We start from the raw sequence: 26,955 nt of genomic DNA on the forward strand, positions 1-26,955 counted from the left end.
CAGGAACATTCATTTTTTATTAAGAGATATTTAATCAATATTTATGGACTATTTGGAATTAATTTTCTCTTTACAGTTTAATTTGCAGTTTATTTGAATATCCATAAAAATCTTCGGTTAATCATGGGACTCAGTTCTTTTTATACGTCAATGATTCTAGGGAAAATTTGTGAAAACATAGAAAAACCATTTACCTATTTTATGAATGGTTAAATGATAGACAAGATTCCATTTCAAATGTAAAATCAAAATGGCTTTCCAAAAACCATTTAAAATGGAAAGTGTAAAATGCTATTTCCATTTTAAATACATATTTAAAATGGAACTGTTTTAAATATTACCCAGCCCTGCGAACCTGTACCAGTGGCCGAATCTCTACTTCAGCCGATGTATCATTTTAGGGATAGTTGATAAGGGAGCGTTCCAAGGTCGGTATTCAATCTTACGAATCAATTACAAAGCAACATTAGCATTTAAAAATATTACTTACGACGATCTTAAAATAAGAACGAACTGTGAATACCGACCTAAATGTACGAATCATCGTGAAGTTCGTCGATAATTAAGTTCCCCGAAGCTATCGTTATTGCTTGACAAATGGCGCCCTCTACTTGTTCAAAAAAAATTGAATTCACACATTTAGAATCAATATTCTTCTATATATAAACATTATACTAAATATTCTCAAATATTCTTAAATAACTTTTAAACCAATCTGAGAATTGTGCTCGACATTTACATAGATACAATCATAATCTGTAAAATTTGATTAAATCCTTAATGTTTTGAAAATAGGTACTAAATATCCTTGTAACGATTAAAAAATAAATTGTATAGTGTACAGAAGTCTGATGGATTCGAAGCAAAAGCAAGGATCGCTCGCTTACCGCCGTAATCTCGAAATATTCGTATACTCGAAAATCGAAATTCGGCGCGGGCGCCATGACAGTTCGATAATGGCAACGTCGCGCGGCAGCCGGCTGCGGGCGACACGGGGCAGAGATGTGGCATCGGCGCGTTGGTCGCGGCGGCGGCGGCGCAGCAGTGAGACGAGCTGGTTGACAGACAGCTTCGCGTTCTTCCGCTACGGTGATGTGTCGTCGTTCACCGCTGTGCAACCGTGCCGTCGCGCCGTGCCGTGTCAGCTCGCCGATTAACAAGGAGTACGGTCGCGCGGCAGCGGCGGCGGCGACGACGACCGGCGTTGACGACGACGACGACGGTGGAGCGTGCCGCGATTAATAAACGGGCAGTGTGTGGTGCTGTGGAGGAAGGGACGATGACGACCGGAGGGATAATTTGGGTGGCGACTTGAGGGCAGAAATGTTGAAATTCGGCAGCAAGAGCGACGTGACGGTGGTGCATCGCGCCACTATTCGACTGTTCGACGACAACGAAATTATCTACTGCGACTTTCAGGTGAGAAACAGTACTCGACCGCTCCATTCCGCTTCGCGGCCGCGGGTATCCGCGCGCGAGCGCGACTTTTCTTTTCGCTACCCCTGTGCGGGTCTCTCTCTCTCTCTCTCTCTCTCTCTCTCCTCTCTTTCTAATTCGCCTGCGCGCTGTCATTCATGAGTATCAGCAATATCGGCATCAAATGGAAGATCCGAGAATTGTTTATCATTTTTTTATTCTGTATACTCCGATTTTTTATCCTACCAACGACAGACACTTGCCAGAATGGTACTTGCCGAAATAAGGACAATGAGAAGCAATGGTTGTCGCAACATGCGCGATTTCACTGTACGATTATGATTCTGGAAGATTTCAACAGACTGTTAACAACTTTATATAAACTGTCCCACTTCTCGCGCATTCTTTCTCAATTTCAAATTGCTCAATCATTTGGAGTCTCTCCTTAGCGAAAATCTCGAGAGAGAACATTATTTATCGCATTTTTCATCGTCTTTTATCGTCATATATTTTTGTATAATTAAGCTCTGCATTGGAATTCTATAAAACTGTCTGAATGTTAGTACTTCCATTTAACTCTCTTAAGTTTTTTCACGAGAAAATTTTCTTTTCCTTTCAACTTTTATGAGAAAGCTTTACGAGAAAGCTTTCTTTTTCAATTCCTCATAACTGAAAAATTATCAGTTCTTCGATATTTTCTCGAAGGAAAATTCAAGCTGATTAAAGAGAATGTGTTATTAAAAAATGATATACGAAAAAAGGGGGACGCGCTTTCAAATACATGACAAAATATCATAATAAATGTATATAATTGCTTTAGTTTCTGTTTACAAAATTATTCTTACAAATACAAATATACTCATTTTATTTAAATTTGTTTAATGATAAATTAAATGAAGCAATTGTTTTTGTGTCTACAAAATAACAAGGTTTTCGACATGACGAATATTTATTACAGGCACATTAATGAAATATTAATGAATTGAATAGATTATTATATAATCGATAGTATCTTTTCACATTTCATCGTACCGTAGCATTGGATTAATGGTCGCCACTAATGACGACATTAAGGACATATTTTGAATGTATCGCATTCCTTTTTTTTCATATCTTACAACGAGAAAAAAGAGCAAAAAAAAAAAGGAATGGAAATATGACAGACAATATTCCTTCTTCTCGACATGATGATGTCATGATGATTACTGCATCGTTTAGAAATTCAAATCGATGAAAGACACATAAATCTTGAAGGTTTACGAAAAACAAAAAAACACGAGAAAACAAAAAAAAAAGACGTCAAATATCATTTTTATTGAAATATATTCACGAATATTTTATGCAAATTTTGTTGTTATGATTTACATTATCCGATCTTTATTTATCTGTTTTTTGTGGATGTATAAATTTATCTGCAGTTTTATTATATGTTCTAATTTTCTCTATTTATTGATAATAATCCATTTTCCATCATTGATTATAGATTATAACATTTATTTCGAAATACCTCTGACTTTTTTTACTCCGTATCTGCTCCACGTGTCGTTCACGTATCTGATCGCGATATTTGTTCGTGATTGGGATTGAGCACCGCTGAACGCGGGGGTCGAACCGTGACTCTGTATCGCAGCCTGGATCCCTTTGACGTTTAGTCGCAGTGACGGCACCCACTGCTTGGATCGATTCCAGAAAACCGTCTGTGCACGCGGTTTACACTGTCAAAAAAGCTCTCCAATCATTTTAGCTTGGCGTTCCACGCCTAAAGCGGTGCCTACAATCAGATTTTAAGACGTAAAATTTACAGTTTTAGGCCTTAAAAAAGGATCGATTCCACCAAAATTAATTTTAATTTTAATTTAATGGTTTAACTTACTGCTTATTTTTTTCTCTTTAAGCCATAAGCCGTAAGAAATTGACCAATCATGCAGCGTTTTCGACTGCATGCTCTACTATTGATAGATCAACTAATAGCAGAATGTGTGACATCATTAATCCAACTTAGGTCGGTTCAAACCTATTGCAGTCGAAAACGCTAATAGTCAATTATTCTCCTCACATTCAACTGTAATAAATTAATCTGTAAATTTCTTGCAGCTTAAGGCTTAAATTTTAAGTTTTACGCTTTAAAATCTCATTGTAGACGCCACTTTACACTGTTAAATTCATAATGTCAAATTATATTCAATTTGAGTTATTTATAATCATTTCTATAGGTCGCCACTATAATCCTACCCAAGTGTTAATTTGACTAAAACAATAGTGTTAAACAATTTAACTCAAGAAAATGTATTTATTAATTCATTCAGATTTAGTTTATTATTTACTAAGCGTATTCGTACAGTTTTTCACATTGTTTTCGTGTAGAGATAACTTTCTGCGATATCTACAATTCTATTAATAATTCTGTATTCTATCTATAATTCTATCTAATAATTCTCGATCCGACAACCTAATTACGTGTCTCACGAGCAATCAATCCGTTTAAGTCTTCGCGGTCTGCGATTATGCAAGTGGTTGTGGCATGTTCTCCAATAGATTAATTTCATTCCCAATATTGCGAATGTTACATTGTAACATTTATTATTTCCGTCCCATCTGTTCTCATAGCAAACCATAAAATTAATACGCATTGAATGTCATTGAAGTCTCTAAAGGCCTCGAAAACAGGTACAGGAGAGATCTCCCTCCTCCCCTCCGTTCACGTGAATATTCTGTTCTGGGACTCATGGGATTATCGCGAATCATCCCAGGATATCCGGAAATAGAGTTGCACGCGTCGGTCGATGATGTCGATCGGTTCGTTTCTCTTTATTAGGTGCACGGTGGTGTGCTCTTTGTAGCCGCAGAAACAAGGGATGCGTATTTCATCGGTACGTCACATCGTGTATATTATGATGGAATAATTGGCAAGTGGCCAAATCGAAACAAAATGGTAGAAGCCATCGGTTTAGATTTACTCTGAACGGATGACGATTGGAAAGAAAAGCTATTGCACACATTAAAAGCCAATAAAATCGAGATTGACTGTTGTTACAACCATTGTTTTAACCGCAGAGTCGTTACCACTGTAGTATTTTTAAACATATATATTTTCACTGATTCGTTTTTCGAAGTTTTATCCACGGCAAAAATGAGAAATAATTCAAATATCCGCATGCTCTTTGCAAAGAGTATCGGTACACAAATTAACGATGATATAATTATAAAGAGAACGTATTTCGTCGATTACTTTTCTACGGAAATTGATCTTTTAAAAGAATTTAATTTACTTTCTATATTTTATATAGAATTTGATCACATAATAATGGAAATGTTTGCATGATGCGCAATCGAAAGACATACGCATGATCTCTATGTAACCACGTTATTATAATGTTACGCGATAGCTTGCCAAAAATGAAATTGAAAATATTTGATAAGTGTAAGGAAATATCTCGAGATAAAGTATCTCGCTATTCGATACGTAATAAGTTTAATGAAAAATGGAATAAACCTTTAATTTTGCCGAGAGTTAAAATTTACCTTTTATTTTTATTTCTTTGTGCAGCATCGGTAGAAGCTGTTTAATCGGATTTATGGGTGAATTCTAGGCCATTGTATTATTTCTTCTCGTTGCATTAGTGCGGCCCATTTGGCACGGTGCTCACTGATAACCGTAAATTACGGTGGACGACGTCATTTCACGCCTAAAAGTGTCTTAAAAACCTTGGTTGACGTTATACACGCTCGCCTTGTCGCGTTTAATTTCGTCCTCAAAATAAAACCGATAATAATCCTTAACCTTCTTCAAACGGCAACAATGTGGTCCGTGCCAAAGTAAATGTTGGCATGCATCATAAATAAAATGGAGAATTGTTGGAGCAACCGCGAGATGAAAGTTTCTGGATTAGCGGGACAATTTTGAAAAAGCTCGCGTCATCCGTATATTTTGAATTATTTATAAATGCAACTTTGCGAGATTCACATCGTACATCAAACGATTCAAGTTTTTCATACACTTTCGCGCAAAATTCCATCTCGGAAAGAATTGAAACTACCTACGCTAGTACTTTATTAGCAACAATAGCAGGATATGTGCAAGTGCGGGATTCCATTCGAGTTAATTTACATATTTCTTTAATTTTGTACCTGCTCGTGGCGAGACAGCTTTGTATCTTTGTTTTTCCGCGATATCGTATCAGATTTAATTTACGTAGAACAAACATCCTTCCTACACATGGCAATAATTTTATTTATCCGCACGATTTATCGGTCTTATATTTGGATAGTTTGAAGTTAGAATGATTCCGCAAAGTTGATCTCGCGGTTGGGATTATATTCGCAAATACAAAGTTTAACAGATCTTCCTTCGCAAACAACGATGTCTATAAGAGCCATCGTGTCTGGAGGTACAGGGTCACTAGGCTGCGAATCAATGATAACCATTCTCTTATAGTTCTTATACTCCCTGTCGACGTGACGGATATGTACTTAAATTATTACTGATAAATGCAAATTTCTCGACACAATTGTTAATCGACTTTATGCTTTGAAACTCGTCAAAAGGCTTATACAGGTTTACTGTTTCTCTTACGAAAAACGTTAGATCGTTACACTGTATCCAAACAAAAAAATAATTAAATTCAAAAGAAAAGAAAAATAAATTTAACGGATACATGATTTGATTTATGAGCAATCAAGAAATAAAATTTTAATGAAATAAAATTAAATGAGCAATAAGTCACCGAGACTTAGAGCTAAATTTTTTACAATAATGTTATAAACTTATGTTGCAAAGACAGTAATAATTGTTTTCGATATGTATCTATTCATCTGCTCATATCGCTCCATTCACTTTTGTTATATTTATATGCAATAGACATGCGAGTTATAAAGATAAACTTGGAAAGTTACGTAGTTCGGATTAGCTTTGGAAAGAATTTAAAGTATGCCTCTTGCTCTCACAACCGAGCTTAAGATACTCTTCTTATGTAGAAATTGTGCATTGAATAGCAAACTTGAATTTTTACTTCATACGTCTCAAGAATGCTCAAGAAAAGATTTATTCATACATACGTACGTATCTTTTATTTATTATGTTCTCTCTATTTTTTCTTTCCATAAACTAGTCAAACACGTGTCAATGGATTTCGATGAGAACCAATAAGAGCTTTTTGTGAATGTTTTGTACGATCTTTGAGATTGAGATAAAATCAATAAGTCGGCATCCCGCATTGAAAAAAAATTTACTAAATCTTAATATACATTTCTGTTCAAAATTTAAATACTAATCATTAAATTAATTCGGTAAAGAACTTAGGGGGGATTATTTCATATATAGGAATGTCCGAATGTTTCGGCGCCTCATCATATTTATATTATTAGCGTCTCAAATCAATTGCGATTAATGTCCGAATGTTTCGGCACACAGTCACATCTGAGATAATTAAAATTTTTTAAATTAAGAATATATTGTATTCATAACATCTAACTTTGACCGATCATTGGCGCTCTCTTCCGTATGTATATAAAAAAGAAAAAATATATAGAAAAATATTATTAAAGTTTAGTATCTTTTTGAGTATGCCATCGGCAACTTCGTTGTTATAATACGTATATGTACACACACACACATATATATGTGTATATATATATATATATAATATATATCACAGCATAACTAAATAATCTGAAAATGGTAAGGTTACTACTTAGATATTCTTTGATATCGATTATCTCGTCCCTTGACACTGTTTATATATTTCTGATTAATGTATGCAAATCCTCTTTAATTAAATTAGATCTATACTTCATTTGTATGCACACATTTACCGGTATTCTGTATGGCATAATTACGTTTCGTGCTTATTTATTATTTATAGCTTTAATTTACCATTTAACTATTCATATTGCTTTGCCGTAAATCAGTTAATATTTAGATAACGAGGTTAAAAGCTCTTTTCTCATCGCAGGGTAAAGTATTTTCGTCAAGATCGCTTCATTGTTTCAAGAGATTAAATTTATAACTTAATATCGTAATATAGGAATTTAATATTGTGAATTGACTGTAGTATTTGCGCTTCTCTATCTCCTTAATATTGTTACCAATATAACTGCAGAAAGATTTAATAAAACAATTAGAGAAGTCACTTGAAATCTCATGAGATCCGTCGTGTTGAAATCTCATGGCTGACTCATTCGATCTTGAACTACTGCATGAGCAAAATAGAGACCAATTCTACTTATGCTTTAATTCTTATAAAGAATTTAGTTAACTTTGTACATCTGATTGTATTACTTTAATTATGTTACAATAATAACTTTTAATGAAGTTAATGTCAATTTTTAGCGCAAATATCCGTATAGTATAATATCCATTTTTTCTATTTCTCTTCAAGAAATCTAGTGTGAAAAAAGTAACGCTTAAATTTTAATTTTTCTTTTTGTGAAATTGTAGCTGTAAATAGGTTTTTCATTATTTAAATAGCGAGTTCTTTAAGAAGCCAGTAAAAAGAGAATGACTTCTCTATAAAATTCCAGAAGTATCCAACTTTTAATGAAAAAAGCTTTCGTAATTTGAAAATAGTGATTAAAAATAACGGTAATTGTAATACATAGTGTAAAATGGTTCAAGTAATATAAATTAATTGAAAATATGTTGAGAAGGGCTACAAATCTATATTTATATTTTACTTATTATCTATTTTCAATCTTATTCTTATGGTTCGTAGCCCTTCTCAATATATTTTCAATAGTAACTGTATTATAAAAATGATATTTTAACATAACTTTTATTTCTAACTCTCATAATATCTCATCGTATGAATTTTGTATCTTACGCTCGAAATTTGTCGCTTGTAGCTTTCTTCGGTAATCTATATGATCTCGGTTAATACTTCATCGTTTCGCGGATTTAAGTCAGGTCAGACGTACGAACACTAGTGACTTACGCCTTCGTCGAGTATTATTGCATAGCATATTATACGCTTTTGCGTTGCCGTCAATCTTGGGCGAGTAAATAACTCGCGGAGCTCGTTCCTATTAATATACAATAATGCTAACACATCAAGTCCCTTGTACATTCTCGGTACAAGTTCGTGAAACGTCGGAAACTTTCGTGTACTCGTACAGCCAAGAGGGAACCCTGTACACTTTGGATATGCACAGTTTGTCTCGTGGCTCTTGACACATGTGAAGAGTGAGGACCGCTAAAAACACTCGATGTGCTGGGGATGACTGGTGTGCAAACGACTGTAGCATTTTCGTCTTCGTGAAAAACTTTCCACCCCTCAACTTATATCTTGTACTATTTTACGACTTGTAGTAATAGCCGTAGTAGTCCAAGCTATCGTGAATGTTACGTTGAAACATTCAATTTGATTCTCGATGAGAGTTATTTTGGGACGTGACATTTCGGCGGCGCACCTCCTCAGGGATAGTTCATTCAATAGTTCACAGAGAAATTTGTATTTGCAAAAATATATAGAACGGGATGCCGCATTTCACGTTTAATACGCGCATCGCTTTATATCGTGACGCAAAGTGTAATCATTTTGAATTTCGACGGATAAAAGAGGTGAATGTGAAAAAACAACGGTAAAAATGATTGTCAGGAAAATATACTTTTTTAATGCTAACAATGCACTTGTTAAGTAACTTTGTATTCGGTTATTGTCGAAATGGGCGAGACATTTGTTCTCAGTGGTTCTCCGATTGTATGGGGTATCTAGTACAAGAATTTATATTATGAGTACAATTGCAAGACAAATTTCTTATACTGAATATCAGAAATAAATTCTAAAAGAATTATTCAAAATAGTCTTCAAGTATTTTGATACTACACTGAAAAAAGAAGTGTTTAATTTTAAGATTTTTTAATGTTTTTTAAAATTTAATGTAATTAAAAAATTTTTTACTCTTGCTTTAAACATCTAATGTTTATTGAAAAAGTTTAAAACTAAAACATCTTTAAGTGTTTAAAAAACGACGGAAACGAGAATAAAACATTTTAATATCCTATAAATATCCTAATAAAATTAAACATCTTTTTTTAGTCATGCACATATATCTCTTTTAATCTCTTGTAATAAGTCTGCTATAACAGTGGTTTTTCTTTCAAAACAACATTGTGATTCTTTTAAACATAAATAATGCTATTACATTAAATCTTGTGTGTATATATATATATATAAATATATATGATTTGCGTAAAGATGAGAAAATAACATTCTTCTCTGTTTTTTTTTGTCTGTGACCTTACATCTGATACTTAACTTGTGATTACGAAGTTATTAATTTAAAAGTTGTAGCGATTTCGTTTTGATCACAGTTTTGTTGCAAAAATCATGTCTGAGTCGTTTCTTTGTATAATCTGTATCGTATGCAACACGTGTAGGAAGCCATTCCGGTTATCTTTTGCTTGCAATACATCAGCATAATGCAGTTTTAATTAAGCTTTAAGCGATATTTAAATATTATATTATTACATGTATTTTCAAATTTGTGCTGATCGTTGTATCATATAATTTTTAATGCGTCGAGATAGCATATTGATATTAGTGATCTTTCACATCAGCATGATAAGGAGTTGAACTTTATCAGTTTTTTTGGAATATAACGTCTATATCAGATTTAAATATTATGAAAAATAAAATTTACTTCAAGGGATTGACGTGTTTAAAAAAAAGATCATTAAAAGTAAAAACGACATAAAATTGAAAGTTGACGATCCCGGAAAGCATTCGTGTTACTTGGTTGCGAAAGCTACGTTAAAGCGCACGTACTCCGTTTCCGCAAGATAGGAAAGTAGTATGTCGCAAAGGCGTCGAGATCGTGATTTATGGTTTATACTTTCGTAGCATTGTCGCAACTGTAAGGTATTATTTATCAAAATACGGAAAAGACATTATTTATTTTTCATAGACTGTAATAAGAACAGAGCTGAAGTTAGTGTTGTTTATGTAGTACATGCATGTGTAATATACTTTAAATATAATTTTTAACCACGTCAAGCTGGCACCAAATGAGCAAAATAAAAAAAGACCTATTGAACTATTTAATGCTCATTTTGTGCTAATTTGTGCTACAAAATATAATTTTGTATCACGTGCCTTTAGAAGAAATTCATGATTTTGCTTCGTATTTATTAAGTTAGCAAAACCACGAGTTGTTCTTCTAAATGGAATATAATATAAAGTTATGTTTTATAGTACAAATTAGTACAAAATGCTGTGTATATCTGTTTTTATTTTTCTTATTTGTTTTTTTTTCCTTTTGTTTCTACTATAGTTTGATATTAAACTAGCAGCGCCACGAATTTCTTTTAAATGATACACGGTACAAAATGAATATTAAATAGTTTATTGTGCACCAACTACAGCGCCAATTCCCAAAAGCCATTGTATTAATATCATATTTATTTTAAATAGTTCAATAGGTCTTTTTCGATTCTACTATTTGGTCTTGCTAGCTCGATATTCGAAATTAATTTTAACACGTAAAGATACATACATGATACATATTCGCACGAATGTGTAAACGCATGTAGCATTTTAGATACTCGGATATGAAAACGAGAGATTTCCGTGCAATTGGAACTCAACTCAACCATGTTTTATCAAACTTCCGGTATTTTATGCAATGTACGCGCCGTACCGTTTTATCGTTCAGAAATTACGACAGAAAGAAGTGGCGCGTTGATTTACATTTGCATTAAAATTAAAAAACGACGGAGTAAAACCCATTTCTATTTTTTTAAAAGAAATGTTCGTTTCAGAAATACGACGGAGTTGCTTGTAAAAAATTTATTTACATTTTTTCCTTTTCTATGTGACACGTTAAAATTGTATGATATCTCTCGGGGTTACATAATTTTGCCATCAATACTAGTATTGGAAATCATTATTTATATAAAGAAAAAGAGAGAAAGAGAGAAAAGAAAGAAGAGACTATTAAAGTATTATAAGTTTTCTTAAATATAAAGCTACTTCCACTAGCCATTCCTTTTGCTCCCGCCAGCGTTTTCTTTTTCCGTACGAAGAATAAAGCAGAGAAAACGGGAGGAGCATTCACGACCTGATTGTTATGATGATTCTTTTCTCTTTGTTGCAGCCACAAGAAAAAGGACGATACATACTCGAATATGTGTGCAAGCAACTCAACATTTTGGAGATGGATTACTTCGGGCTTCGTTACGTCGATAAAGAAAGATTTTTAAGAAAATTCGGCTCTCAAGACAAGACATCACCGTTCTGATGTTTTACATGATTTGGCGTTTCAAGATATCGTAGCGTGCGTATCAAAGTCGAACATACAATTTTCGCGACACGAAGTATTCGTATAATTACCTTGTTTTTTTTAATGTTACTCTATCGAATGACGGTCGACGCGTTTGCGGAAGACGGAAAGATCTCTGTCATGCAATTAAAATCGGTCTACTAACACCTGGAACGGCATGTCGTGCGCTGTACACTCCATCGTAATCGTTATTCTTAGGTCATCGGTGTAATTCCGGAGGACTTAAAAATAGGTGTGCCTTGAAATACCAACGATTCACCGTAGTACACTGTTGTACTTCGCTTGTGAACACGCGTTTTAACGTTAATCATTTATTCCACTCCTTTCCATCCGTAATATCTCAAATTAAAACTTACGCAATTAAATTGTTATTCTCAAAAAGACAAGTTATTAAATTTATCATGGAAATAACAATAACTGTCGCATCTGTCTTAATAATTGCTGTGACAAATTTTACTTCATCAAGATAAAAAAGAGAAAAAAAGATTTGTTATCGATCTCAAAATAATATTTATATCATTCCGTTTAACAACGATGCGTTTCAACGCATCGATCGCTGCGATTCCAGGGCCAGAGGGTACAAATCTAATTTACTTCATAAACGTTCGATCGTCACGAAGACCTGCAAACGCGTTGAAAATGTGAACGTATGTATTTAAATATACGTACATACGTATGACATATTTTGTGATTACATTGGCGATATTCAGTTTCACGTTGAAATTAATAACAACTGAAGAGAAAAATAATAGCTACAATATTTAAAAAAATAAAAATCATACAATTAATTGTTTATTCTTTAAATGTAGTCATTGTTTTTAAAAGTTGATATTAATAATAAATACGTTATCAAGTCGTAATTCAATTAAGCAAAAATTCAGAATTTTTTCTTAATTGCTTGCTTTTTTATTTCTAACAAGTTAGTCTATCTTAAATGAACTTTTACTTAAATCTGAATGGGTGGACGAGTGCACTGGAAAAAGCTATGGATCTTAATTTCGGTTACAGAAGATTTAATCCAGAATGAAAATTGTGTTAATTTTAAATCTGAGAGATAGTAAAGTACATATCTTTTACGGAATAGGAGCAACAGTAATTTTTCATTCTTTCCGCCGTATTTAAAGTGATATTTTTCAATTTTTTTCATAAGATATTATCATTTTACTGAATGAATTATATATGTATATATAATCTTTAAAATAATACGAAATAAATTCAAGAGAATATGCGCGAAGAGCTCTCATAATTTTTACGGAATTATTTTTATTTCTCATTTTTTAGTGGAAAACGTATGATCTCGCGATCTCAGTGTAAAATAGCATCCCGCCGTGTTCTGGTCTTCCCGTTAAGGCCTGGCGAAATCAATATTGTCCGTCCGGAGAGAGACATCCGCAAACGTTCCATCGCCGTCTTTAAAAATTAACATGCCGCACCCTATAATCCTCAAGCTATTCTCTGCTCCCGCCATTCTCTTGGTTCGCAATTCAATTCATGTCGTACGAGCGGAAATTTTTTAATAGGAATTGTAAATATTCTTTCATCGCATTTTGCGCAGTGCGACAATTTTTAAAGTTTGCACTTTCGATAAGCGACAATGAACCCCGAAAGAGATACGTGTCACCTATAAATCCTCCGAGGATAATAAATTGTATCGTACGTCATATCGATTGTTACTACCCTAAGCGGCACCTGCAAAGACCTATCGTAGAGCTATTTGCTCCGTTTTATCCTCTCGTATGAATCCACTGAGTAGTTTGAAGTGGTCTGAAATTGCTACTGATCCTTGATCTGATATATTATATTCTTAAAACTCATCGCGTGAATCTCTATTAATATAACGGCTTAGTTGCAACAATTATCTTTTGTGAAAGCAACTAATTCGACATAATATATAGTTTACGCACTTGCGTTAGAAAAACCGATGGTCACTTCAATCTTCACTAATTTCGTTGAAACGGTATGAGAACAGACGCGCAATCTCGTCGATATAATTTGTGGTAAATATCTTGTTATACTTACGAGCGAGCGTGGATTGTTACGATCATTAGAGGCTCTTATGACAAAATTTTACGACGAACTTTTTCTCGTTCTTGCGCGGAGTAGTTACGCGAATTGAGTAGCATTAGCATGCTACCTCAGAGAAAAAGCGGGCAGAAAACAAGATATCACTCGAAGTATCTTAAATTTATGTTACGAATATAAATATTTAAATATATATGTAGAATACTTGTTAGACTAACTTGTTAAACTAGTGTGGACTAACGATAATAAATAAATAATAAGAATTTTTAGTAATCACTCGTAACGATATTGCGATCATCTTACATATTTATCAGCTTATTTATGTTATATGTATATGTATTACATATTCGATATTTGTTATTTTGCAGCATTGGCTGGACCTAGCGAAAACGGCAATCAAGCAAGTGAAAGGTTGGTATTATTCGGAATTTAATAAACTTTTCGTACGTGGACGTACTATGCAGATCTTTAATCTGCAGAGACTTATCTATTTGACAAGTGGGGGTTGCTTAGAATACTTAGAAAAATTTTTTAATTTTATGGTTATATATTTTTTACTACTATATTATGTTATAGTTAAATTTATATTAGCTTACGTATCCTTATAAGATAGAAGAATGAAAAATAATGAACTCAAGACTTCTAGACAATACCTTTCCTTTTCCTTTTCTAGAATAAAGTATTAAAAAAATTATACTTGGAGTGCTGTGGCCACCTTATTTGTTTATTTAAACAAATGGTTTTTCATTTTCTGATTAACTTGTAATTAGACTCAATCTGATGATATTGTAAAAATTGTATTTTTCTAGCTATGATTATTATTAAACTGATGATATTGTATTTTTCTAGTTATAATAATCATTAAACTGATGATATTGTAGTGAGTAACTATTAAAATTATTACACATACACACTACGAAACTATCAGTGATTAATTAAAGCTGCAAAAACATAAATTTCACATTATCATTGGGTTAAATAAGATTACGCTTAAGCTTTAAGTTAGCCAAAAAATGAAAATGGAGAACCAGACCTTAAGGTTAAAAATAAAAAAACTGAATTACCTCCCGTCGTATCAACTTTTGACGAGAAAGTTTTGGAAAACCTATGTATCTCTATTCATTCTATTCTATTTTCGAAGAGGTGCATACCGAGCATTTTCCCGCGAAGGTGCGCTCAAATTACAATAACCATTTCATTCATAACACGGCGTAACACGAGGCCATTAACTATACGCAACGGATGTGACTGTAATCCGAAACACACAAATCGGCGCCGAGCAAACGTACGTCTTATTATGTTCGGAAGCAATCTCGTTCTGCCACGGAAATTCTATACTGTCACAAAAGCGTTACTTATAGTCGATCGGCCATAATGACATTGCCGCGTAGATAGAGAACACAGGTATCAGCGGAACAGCTGTGACCGAGGCAGGGTCGATCGTCGTCGAGGTACGACTTTTCCCTCCCGCGCCCGATTACGTCGGTCGATGTCACATGAAAGTTTCATGCAGTCGCGACCCGTTGGCCTATTCTCGTAAACTTGAACGGACTTTAGACCAGACCTGTCCAAAAAGGTTAAGATATTTTTTTTTTCTTAGAAAATTCGACTCGGCAATCCGTTTGAATAAATTCTCTCTAAAATCCTTGGAGTGGAATCTAATTCTAAAGTATTGAGCCAAAAAGGTGGTTCGATTGTTAATTTTAAGAGTGAGATTTCACTCTTTAAGCTCACTTTAGACCTTTAGACGATCTATAATTCGCGATCAAATTCGAAACAGAATTCTATTCATAATTTTGCGTGTCGTGTAACATGGAAAACATTTGAAGAAGTAAATACATGCATAGAAAATATATATACAACACGTAAAATTATAAATAGGATTCTATCCTGAATTTAGTCGTAAATTATAGATGATCTAAAGTGGGCTTTAGAATTAAATTTCACTCTAAAAATTTTAGACAGTTGGATGCCGCATAGTGGAAGCAAAATAAAAAACAAATACTCTTGCGTTCGCTGAGGGTGCGCGACAGAAGTTGCGGATATTTCCTCTTTGAGCTGGAATTAAGTAAATTCGAAGGGTTGGCTTTGGATTAACAATAAGAAATGTTTCTGGATCACGACTGAGCGTTTTTGTTGCGTACCTGTTGATCTTAATGCTCGCAGAGTTGACAGAATTAATGTATGATATATTTACATTATAAATGCATTTGTATTTAATTGCATAATATAAAGCACTTGACGCAAGATCGAAACTGATTAAACATAACCTGTTTGATTGATATTCCATATGTTTTGCGGAAGGTCAACATTAAAGGCAGCTCGCGAGTATTTTATATCTGTCGAAGGCAACTAGCTGTAATGATACCATATCGAATGGGATCACGACCTCGCATTATGGAGACGGCAACGTTATGTTATCGCGAGTATAGAGCTCGATTTGCATCGACGATGCGTTCATAAGTGTATATTTGCGCCAGCTGTTTCTCTTATTTGTATAAAATAAATATCTACATGGTTTCGCACGCTACGCTCGATACGTATAGGTATATCTGCGAGATACCTACGTATATGATAAAATAATCATAAAATTATGTGAACTTACAAACATTGCATTCCCACATGCGAAGACATTAGTCTGTTAATACCGCCATTATCCGTTTTCATTTCTGTCTTCGTTTTTATACGCGTACGATATACTAGTAAATGCTATTTCCTTTAATATTGCGTGTGTCGATTGTCGTTCTGAGAAGAGAGAGAAGGTCGATATATATGTCGCACTATTAAAAGACTAGTTATTGAGAAGATCGATATACATAACGCTCTGTTAAATTATTTCAAAATTCACATTGCAAAATTATATTGAATTGTATTTAGTCCGATCGTTGTCGCCGTCACCGTCGTTACGTAATAAATATACAATGATATATATATGTAACGAAGGAGATTTAATAAGTAACGCAGGATTTTTTGGAGTATGGTCAAGATTACGAAACATAAGCAATGTAGGATTTTTGGAGTATGACTAGCGTGTTATAAAATAGAGATACGAGCAATATTTATACTAGTAACTTATAAGTAATTTATGCACTGAGAAAAATTTCTGATTAAAAATGAATGGGTGATCATATCAATCAAAATTCTAGTTATCTCAACTTCAACAAGAATTTAATATGTTCATCCAGAAAATTCTGATTTGTCAATTTTTAAATAGAATTCCAATTAATTCAACCAGATTCTTTCTAGTGCGACTATGTATAGTCATACTATTAATTAAATACTCATACTATTAATATACTTACATATACTGTAATATACGGTCGTATACTTAAGATGATTTTGTGTGAAGAGAGAGAGACTAGATACAAAAAAAAAGAATAAATTGAATTTAGCATACTTATGTTAATTCAATAAATTTGCCAATATATATTTTAAATCAAGCGCGGAATTATATTGAAAAGTTTACCGAATGTCAGTTGCGAGTGTTTCTCTTGCACGACAAAAGTACACAAGTCGTAAGTGAAGATGCTGGTCCGTTGAAACATATCTGATCTTTTACTGTCATTATGTTTCAGACATGCACGAGATTTTGCTGTGCTTTCGCGTGAAATTCTACCCGCCCGATCCTCTGCGGCTAAAGGAAGAGATTACCAGGTATCAAGTGTACCAGCAGCTTAAAAGGGACCTGCTTTATGGACGTTTGTGTTGCAGCCCTGGCGAGGCAGCGCTGCTAGTGGCTTGCATCGTGCAAAGTAAGTTTGTTCTTTTGGTCATCCTTCGTTGATTTTTTATTTTCGAATTTTATATCATAATGTCGTGTCTTAATGACAGAAAGGTAATGAGTGCTAGAAGAATAACTCATCTCACCGCCCGGATCTTAAGCTTCACGCTACTTTAGTCTTTGTAAACGAAAAAAAACTTTTATTTTTCTTATACTTTATTTCTTTCATATAATTGTCTATCATTTTTTATTTAAAATTATTTTTTATGCCTTTCAATCTTATTTTCTGTTAATCAAAAATATTTATTAAGAAATTATGTTAATTTAGCGAAAATTCATTTTTTCTTAGAAGGTAGCCGAATTAAATAATTATAAACTGGCGATTATAAACGATTAGTATTGATTATAATGATTAGTATGGTTTTATATCTAATATTGGATTCGTGAACAATGAACAATGCATGACGTTTGCAGTCACATAATTTCTGCAGTTTCAGCTTCTCTCCATTTCATGTGGTCATTCGGTCAATTTATTCCTTTATCTCCACTTCGGGAATCCCATAATTCAGGATTTCCTTTCCAGTGACCTATCACAGTCATCATGTATCACCCACCCCTCCCATTGATCGTCGCCCATCGATCGTGCAACACCATTTCCGTAAAATATACGATTGTGTGGCTTTACGTTTATTTTCTCTGAAGTTCATCCAAAAAAAAAATTGTCGGTTAATACCTCGAATCTGTCAACGTCTCTCGTGAAATGCGATTAAGCGTGTTACGAAGTCGATAGATGAATAATGGGAGTTGTTCAAATACAGATTAATCAATTTCACTACCAGATTAATTAATGTCAAGTCGCGTTATCAGTCTTAGTAAAATTGTAATCGATGGAACCTTTAATACATATTCATATATACATACCCCGTTAAATTTAGTTCTTCGTGATTGAACGAGAAACGCAACTGTCTATTTACGGAATCTTAGATTGTGATCGAAGTTAGTCTGGAAAGTAACCTTTCGGAGTTGATGTCCTTTTATAGGTATAAGTGCGGAATCAACCTTTTATTTGTCTTACGATCCCGTTATTGAGAAGTACGTAAGGGAGCAATCAATGACCCGTCACTTTCCACCGTAGCCGATCGTGACTCTTTGTATTAAAACTTCGGTCGTCGACCATCAATTCTTAGACCGTTCACCTTCCAGCGAACCGTGGCTGCAGCTATAAAAACTATTCGCTTTCCGTTGGATCTTTTTGCTGACCTTGGCGATAGCTGTTCTTGTACGTTCCTCGTAGCGGAACGCAATCGGTATGCGTTTCCTCTATTTGCTAAAGTAGGCCGTTTTTCATGCAGATTCCTCGTTCTTTGCAAAATAAATGGCTTTTTTTTTATATAGGACATAGGCTCTCATCAATTGAAGAAGATAGGAACTGCCGCGGATTAGTTTGATATTTCGAGAAGATTTGTTTGCTTCCTCGTCATTTATTTTTAACATTAATTTTCCGGTTCGAGCAGCGCTCATTTCTCAATCGCGGACGATTTATATTCAGTCGTCCACACCCTGTTGCAATTTGAGTAATAGCCGCGATGAGCGCTCGTTATTTTTCTAACTATCTGCCATACGATCTCAGAATGTACTCAATAATTAACCTCGTCAAGCATCTCTTTCTTATAGGAACTAGATACAAAAAAGGTTTTTCTAAATTTTAGAAATCTACAAGGAAAGGAAGATTTTACTGAAGCATCTAAAAATTTAACTAACTACAGATCTGAAAATAATTTTGTTAGATCATCAAAATAACATAGGATGCTCAAACTAGTTGTTATATTCTTAAAATTTTTTGCAGCATTTTGATAGTCCAATAAAATTATTTTCTGATCTGTACCTAGCTAAATTTTTAGATATTTCAGCCAAGTTGTTCTTTTTGTGTACAATTTACGATCATTTTCAATTTGATATTTTTTCTTATCGATATCAATAAAACGAATAAACTCAGTGCGTAGAATATTTATGTGAAATAAAGAATGAGAAGAAACGCGCAATTGATAAGACGGCCTTTCTTTTCCGGAATTCTCAGGTGAACTGGGAGATTACGATCCCGAGATCCACGAAGGGAACTATATCTCCGAGCACAAATTGCTGAAGACGCAGACGCCGACGATCGAGGATAAAGCGATGGACCTACATCAGACTCAGTTGAAGGGGTTCACTCCGGAACAGGCGGAAAACTACTTCCTTAGGATAGCCTCGCAATTGGACACGTACGCGGTCGATCCACATCCGGTCAAGGTAATTTTCATTATTTTTGCACGCTCCTTAAAACAGCCAGTCAATATAATATCAAAAGATTTTCAATTCAGAAATGTATTCTTTGACTCGCTTTCATTTCAATTTATTTGTTTACTAATATCAACGATATCACAAAAAGAACCCAGAAACTTGGTATTTAAACTTTTATCAAAGAAAGATCCCAAAATGGGTCGAATGTTGACTCAATAGTAGTCGAAGTCGTCGTGATCAACAATGTGGGCGATAACATTGTCGAGGAACAAACTTGAAAGTTGCTAACGGGTTGATAGCGTGACCAACTCGAGTGAGCTCTCATGGTCGTTTCCTTTCGTGATGCTAATGACGTCCTTCTTTATTTCCGGCAATATGTTTCAATCCGTTAGCGACGTACTGTTGTCCTTTGACGCACCAATGAACGTTGTTTCTTACGCGATTCTTTACGAGTGGCGTCTATCTGTTTACGTTCGAAAATTTAAGGTCAATGATTTATTGTTGTAATCATGATATAAGAAGACTAAGTGAACCAATTTCACGAAGCGCAGTCGTTCAAAGTAATGACATTATTTGTGACCAATCAGAGATTGATCACAAATTTTATAAGTCAATATAAAGCCACTGTTAGAAATTTGCTAATTAGAAATTTGTTTTAAATTATATTCAGCATTATTATGCGCAATGTTACACCGGGTTTCTTTACATCATGGTTGTAACGGGATACAATTGCGCTTTCAGTGACCTTCTTTGCTCGGGAAATTTGAGACTTTAAATTATAATATTTGTTTTGCAATATTACTTTGATTACCTATTATTACAAATTTCATTATTCCGAGATCAAAAAGAAGCTCAATTGTTAACTCAATTGTTTCGTTTTATTTTATCCTTATCAAAAATGCAGATTGCAATCCGGGTGCAAGAATAACGCTTCAGCGCAAGTTTTGAGATCGATGAATGCAGATCAATAAATTCGAACACGGCCGTATAGGTATTGCAATTAAAATCGTATATCTCGCCTATGTCGATAAGAGTTTATAACCGGTTTATCTCTCTCTTCCTCGCGAGAGAACGATCGCGCTTTGTGTGCTTGTTTCATAAATTGGCGACTTTTTATTACTTTGCTGTGATATTCCACTACTTTAAAATGTTCAAACGTAGCTGAATTTAGTTACATTTCCATTATTGCTATGTGATAGTTAAATATCTTGAATGTCACTGCGTTATTATCGTGTATGTGTATAACTGTAAAACGTGAATTATATGTATATGTATAACTGAGAGCACATATTGCAAATTTCAATATAAATATTATTAATGTAAGCTAACGCGTACGTTACATGGGATACTAAATACAGATTTCCATTTACTCGTCATCATTTAGTTCGCATTGTTCGCAATTTAATTTATAATAATTCCGAATCGCCCCGACTTCATTTTTCATGACGGAACAATTTTGCAAGGTAGGAAACGTTTTCGAAGATAACCGATTTTAGCTGCTATTGACGTCTCTGCCAATATCATAGAATATGAAGCAACGTTTATTGATATTCAAACGAAGAGCAAGTCTTCCGCGGGATTTCCTCAAGAGCGCATCTATTATTCGCTGTCGATAACTGATTGAGGATTCGTTGAAACATCTTTATTCGATTGTTACTATGATATATAGGTATCATCCACATACACTTAGCCTCCTAGCTTATATGAATTAATATACGAATCAAAAAGGGCACAGTTGGAAAGTTTATGTTAAATTGAACATATTTTACGTGTTCCAAACGGTCCATTCAAATTTTTGTATTAATTTAACACAAAATGAATATGTTATTAACACAAATATAATATAAAAAAATTAACACAAGAAAGTAATACTGACATAATTTGCAACTAAAATGTAAAAGCATATTCTTTTTTAGTAAAATTAACATTTATGATCGTTAAATTAACACGTATTTCATTCATTTATCTTAAAATTTACGTTTCAAAACACATTATTTTTGTGTTATTTGTTTACTTACTCATAAAGCGTGTTATTTTTACACTGAAACGTTGAATATCAATTTAACACAAAATATTTAAATAACATAATCTCATTATGTTCAATTAACATTCGAATATGTTAAAAACTCAACACAAAATTTTAATCACGTTTTGAGTGGACCGTTTCCAAATAGTAGTAACACAAATACAAAATATTTTTCCTGAGAACATTTCAAAACTAGAGAAGTTTTCAATAGAAAATGTATTATGTAAGTATATTATATAACGTCTTGCATTATTTCTATTTAGATACAAGATGTAAGAACATTCTTGAAATTCCAAGTGATGAAACGATCCAAGTGATAAATCTATCTCCTAAGCGATAATCTTAAGCGATAAAATGCTTTTTAATATTAACTTTGTCACCAACACATTTTCAATACTCATGCTAATGCAACGTACTCTATTGTTTAATTAATGTCTCGGTCGATCGATACGCCCATTGAAACCACTGCCGTTATCTTTGCCGGAATCCTCTCGCTGACAAATAAATTGCGATATATATATATAAGCGACTCAGCAAACTAACAATCACGTGTTACGTATCGCTCGCGAGGAAAAACAACCCGCTATTATTCATCACGATGCATTCATTGCACTTTCGTCGCGAGAAGCGAGTGCTTGATGGCGTGGTAGTACCTGTCGTTTATTGGTTTTTTACTTCCTGCCTGCATGGCGACATTTTTGCTGAAGAAGTAATCGTGATCCACTGTTGCGACCGTCTTCCGTTTAAGGGAAAATGCCATTTTTATGGCGCGACATCGTGACTATGAGACACAGTTCTCACTTACTCGAGAAAGGATACCTGCACACTCGTCTGCAAAGTATCTGTTTCACGCGCTAAACGTTTGTCTCATTGGCCGTCACGACGTACGATATACGATGTTCTTACCGGAAAAGGTCGACAATGAGGCATTGAATAAATCGTGGAAAGAAAAAACTTGTTGAAGAAATAGGCAGAGAGCGAATAATAATTACACAAATATAATGGAAATATAATGAACATGTCGTTCATTTTAATAAAAAAGTTTTCCACGTAATTAGTTTTATCTGGAACGGTAATTATACAAGTATAATATGTATATGCAAATTATTTTCTCTACCTTATATCGATAAAAATTTAACGACAATTTCTGATGTAAATAAAAATTGATGTAACGATTGAATTTCAGGATAATTCTTCGATAGCGAATACATTAACTAAATGGAAATTTTTCTTAAATTCTCTTTCGCATTATCCATACAAACGTTGCATTGCGTTTCCAGCCACGTTGCGATTTTATTTTCTGATAAATACGTTCGCGTTACATTTACAGGATCCCGACAAGGGCACGCAGCTTCATTTGGGCATTAACCATTGTGGGATCCTGACATTCCAAGACTCACGAAAGATTCAGCATTTCCGCTGGTCGGAAGTTCAGAAGATCAATTTCGAAGGAAAGATGTTTATTGTGCATGTGACGATAAATGAGGTAAGCATATTTTTTGTTGACTAGATACTACGATCTACCGGAATATTCCACATCTAGAGAATTAAAATTTTCCACGTAAATTTTTATTTTAATACTATATTATATAAAAGAATTTCGTAATATCTCTCATTTTTAATTGCTGAGAAATTGAATTGTATTAAACACATTATATGGAAAATACAAACGCGGGAATAACATCTAATAAGACGCAAGGCTTTATTAGCCTAGATGTATCGCGTGATGCGTTGCATGAAATCAAATGTAAACGATGCTTTTAAAACTGAATCGTTATTTGTTCTAAAATTCGTACAATTTATAATGCTCCTCTGAATGTTAGGGTCGACAGCAGTATAAGGGCCAGCTTTATCTGCACCTCATTCGCGATGCAGATACATATCTGTATTCTACCATAGTTTGCTTCGTAGAAGAAATATTTTGCCGCAATATCTTTTTTATTTCTTCTTTCATAATTCTACAAAGGCTTGTACAGAGCCGAATTTTACCATTTGCTTATTAAAACATTATAATAAATAAAATTATCTGAGCTGTGAATTCTTTTAAGTGAAATCTCACTGTAAAGAATGAAATTTCAATCTTTAGAGTGAGATTCCATTCCAAAGAATTTAAAGATCACTTCAACTGTATTATAGTGCAGATTATATAGTAAGATATCAGAACAAATTTTTATTTTGCTTTTTTTTTTTCAAAAAATCGCTCTATACTGTTTTTGTGTGAGACGACTTTTCTGATTATGAATATTGCAATTACATTGCGATTTTCTCAGCATTTTAGTCATAAATTTAGCCGAAAGAAATTTCCCTTTGATAAAGGTCTTTTCTTGCCGACTTTTAAACGCACGATGGTAACAAGGTCTTTGTCGTGTTGAGAGATCTTCGTCGGAATTATTTAATCGTTTTTTGCATCGTGTTATGCAGTTTGGATCTTTAAGCCCTTGAAAAGCCATGTTTTATCTCGACAATTTCTAATTACGAACACTGTATATTACTATGTTACAATAATCGCACGTGAAAATGCGCGCTCTCATTCGTGCATGACTCGCTCGCGTGCAACGTATGCGTGCAGTATGTGCATGTGACGTCAGATACTACGTGATTGTAAGTTAAGTAATCCTATTGTTTCTCTTTGCTGGACTCGTGCAGGACGTGAGGACAAAGGTGAGTTAGAGAATGATTTTAATCGCGGAATTTTAATATATAAGTAATTTTAATATATAAGTACTTAATTATTACATCTAATCTAATATAAAAAAAATCAGAAAAACACGAAGAAAAAAATCATTTTAAAACTTAAATCTTAAATAATTTCTATGCGTGTTTATATGATTTGCATTTATCAAAATATGGAATAATACAGATGCTTTTAGGAGATGCGTATCTCGTGACTTACGTCGCCCCCTGCGAATAATAAATCTTTCTTATCTCACGAAATCCCTTGCCTTCGCACTGTTTCTCCTTGAGTAATAAAACCAGGAATAAAACAGCTGTCTTTGTCACTTTGAAACTATACATTTTTACAGGATATCCGTCTCATTTTCAAATTAAAAATTCCCTCCACGAAAAACGTGGCGAATCGTGTATTTCAAATCAATAATATTCACTTTATTCTATATTTTGTGATTGTACGTAACGTAACATTGCAATATTCTCAAACAAGTGATCGGCATCATGCAGTCGTTAAAGAATATCACCATCGCTCGTTGGAATAAGATACAGTATTAATTTACTCGTTTTTTTTTTTTCATTTATTTATCTTGTTCGAAGAGTAAAGATAATCTATTTTTTGTCGGCTTTATTTTGCAAAAATGCAAATATTTGCTCACATAATACGTATAACGTCAAGATAGGATATTTTTCGAGCGTCTTCGTATTTGCAATTTTCAGAAAAAGCATCTCGTCGGGTTCAAATGTCCCACAGCAACGAACTGTCGTCACGTGTGGCGGTGCGCCATCGAGCAGATGCTGTTTTTTACGTGAGTACCTCTTTTACTCGTGTTCCCTCTGAAAGCACGTATGAGATTTATCATGTTTTACATCGCATGGCATTTTTACTACTTATGGAGAAGCTTTTACATCCATATATTCACGTGTTCTCACCATTATGTATATTCCTGTACATTAATAATTTAAATGCGCAAATGATGCTTACATTTTATATAAATAAAAGACAAGTATTTTTCATTTTATAATATTATTTCCGACTTTTCCAAGATTTTCTTTATTCGGTGCTGCACATAATCGCTGTGCGAAATTGCAGTGACGGAACTTATTCTCTTCTTCATGAAGATTTAGTAACGACTAATCAGTTGCAGATCCTTAGCTTGATCTTTCCGTATCAAGTTGAAACTTGAGCAAAGTTTGTAAAATGTCTTCCGGCGCATTTTCGCATTTTGGCCACGTCGTACGTGTGGCTTTTCCGACATAAGTAATTGAACTAAGCCGTAAAAGTAACTCCAGCGCTTCTGTAAAAGATGCATCCGATCTTCGGAAATATTGCTGACACTTACATGCACGGTTTATCGTTACTATCGCGCGGCCAAATTTAATGCTTCTACCATGAGCATTGATGGATGCCCGGACGAACGCTTGTGCTTATACAAGGTTGTTTCAGCGACGAACATATCTTTTTTCAATTCGCGGTATATTTGTATGCGAGCATTGCAATTTTACACGAGTGTCATTTAAGTGAATTCGTACTAAAAGTGAGTATTTCCATTTAGTAATTGTCAAACTTGAAACGAAAATTGCCTTGGACACTTCGTCAAATATCATCCTATACGAATTTCAATTAATTTTGCAGTCGCGTGAACACAACGTGGCACTATTTTCGAACAAACGTATCGTCAATGACAACTCAATCTATATTTACGGTTCAGTATTCGCAATATTACGTGAATTTGTCAAAATTAATTAAAAGACACTAATTATACGGAAAATTGCGTCCCGATAAAATGAGTTAGTTTTTAGTTTAATGATGAACAAAAGAGATGTCATAGATAATAATAAGGCTCAATAATTATCATTATAGCTTCTCATATAATTAGTGAAGGGTGTTTTGTATTTCTCGTAATAAAAAGGCGATTCTACTTTTCGAAATTTTTTAACGAATTCAGGAATGTTAAATCTGTCTAATATATTCTTCTCTACGTGAAGTTACATCGGAATGAAGATTTGGGAGACTCCGTCATTATACAATAATAAATGGAATCAAAGGATTACTGGGGAGTTGCATGCAATCTTAACATTGGTCTATTTACTCGTAGTTGAAGATATACCTGTCAGAGTGTTTCGAATGCACATTAGAAATGGTAAACATGGCTAAAATCGCTCGCGGTAAACGACCGTTGTCCTGTCAGGGTAATTTGGCTGTCATCCAGATAATTAAAGTACAGTTGCAACTTGCAACGTTGATGCCTGCCACAAGATAAAATTTCTAACAGAAAATCAGCTTTGTTTCAGCTTTAATTACCAATTTTTTTTTAAAAACAATACGTTTGACGTTACATTATACGAAGATAATAAGAACACTATAACAGCTGTCTACAACAGGTGGACTGAAAAACATTCATTTCTCGTAAACGTTAAAACTGCATTTGGAATTAAACGCGAAAAACGCATTAGAGGAAACAATCTGATTAATTAGATAGAGGCATTATCCAAGGGGAATCAATTCCTGCGGATTCCACCGAAATTCGACGAGTTGACGTTGTCC

The 26,955-nt window shown here is 34.0% G+C and overlaps 1 protein-coding gene across 1 annotated transcript in view; it reads left to right on the top strand.

Annotated features, from left to right (window-relative positions):
- The first annotated feature begins 1,034 nt into the window (after positions 1–1,034).
- Positions 1,035–26,955, top strand: part of Frmd5 (FERM domain containing) — a 31,716-nt gene continuing 5,795 nt past the window's right edge. The window contains 10 exon segments of the mRNA XM_018457012.1: positions 1,035–1,419; positions 11,506–11,603; positions 11,797–11,803; positions 14,082–14,124; positions 17,289–17,465; positions 19,512–19,723; positions 23,071–23,226; positions 24,387–24,401; positions 25,128–25,216; positions 25,501–25,582. Of these exon segments, the coding sequence (XP_018312514.1) occupies positions 1,324–1,419; positions 11,506–11,603; positions 11,797–11,803; positions 14,082–14,124; positions 17,289–17,465; positions 19,512–19,723; positions 23,071–23,226; positions 24,387–24,401; positions 25,128–25,216; positions 25,501–25,582 (975 nt within the window). The 5' untranslated portion in view covers positions 1,035–1,323.

This window comes from Mycetomoellerius zeteki, unplaced genomic scaffold, assembly GCF_001594055.1.
Source record: "Mycetomoellerius zeteki isolate Tzet28-1 unplaced genomic scaffold, Tzet1.0 scaffold62, whole genome shotgun sequence".
NCBI classification, from domain to species: Eukaryota; Metazoa; Arthropoda; class Insecta; order Hymenoptera; family Formicidae; genus Mycetomoellerius; species Mycetomoellerius zeteki.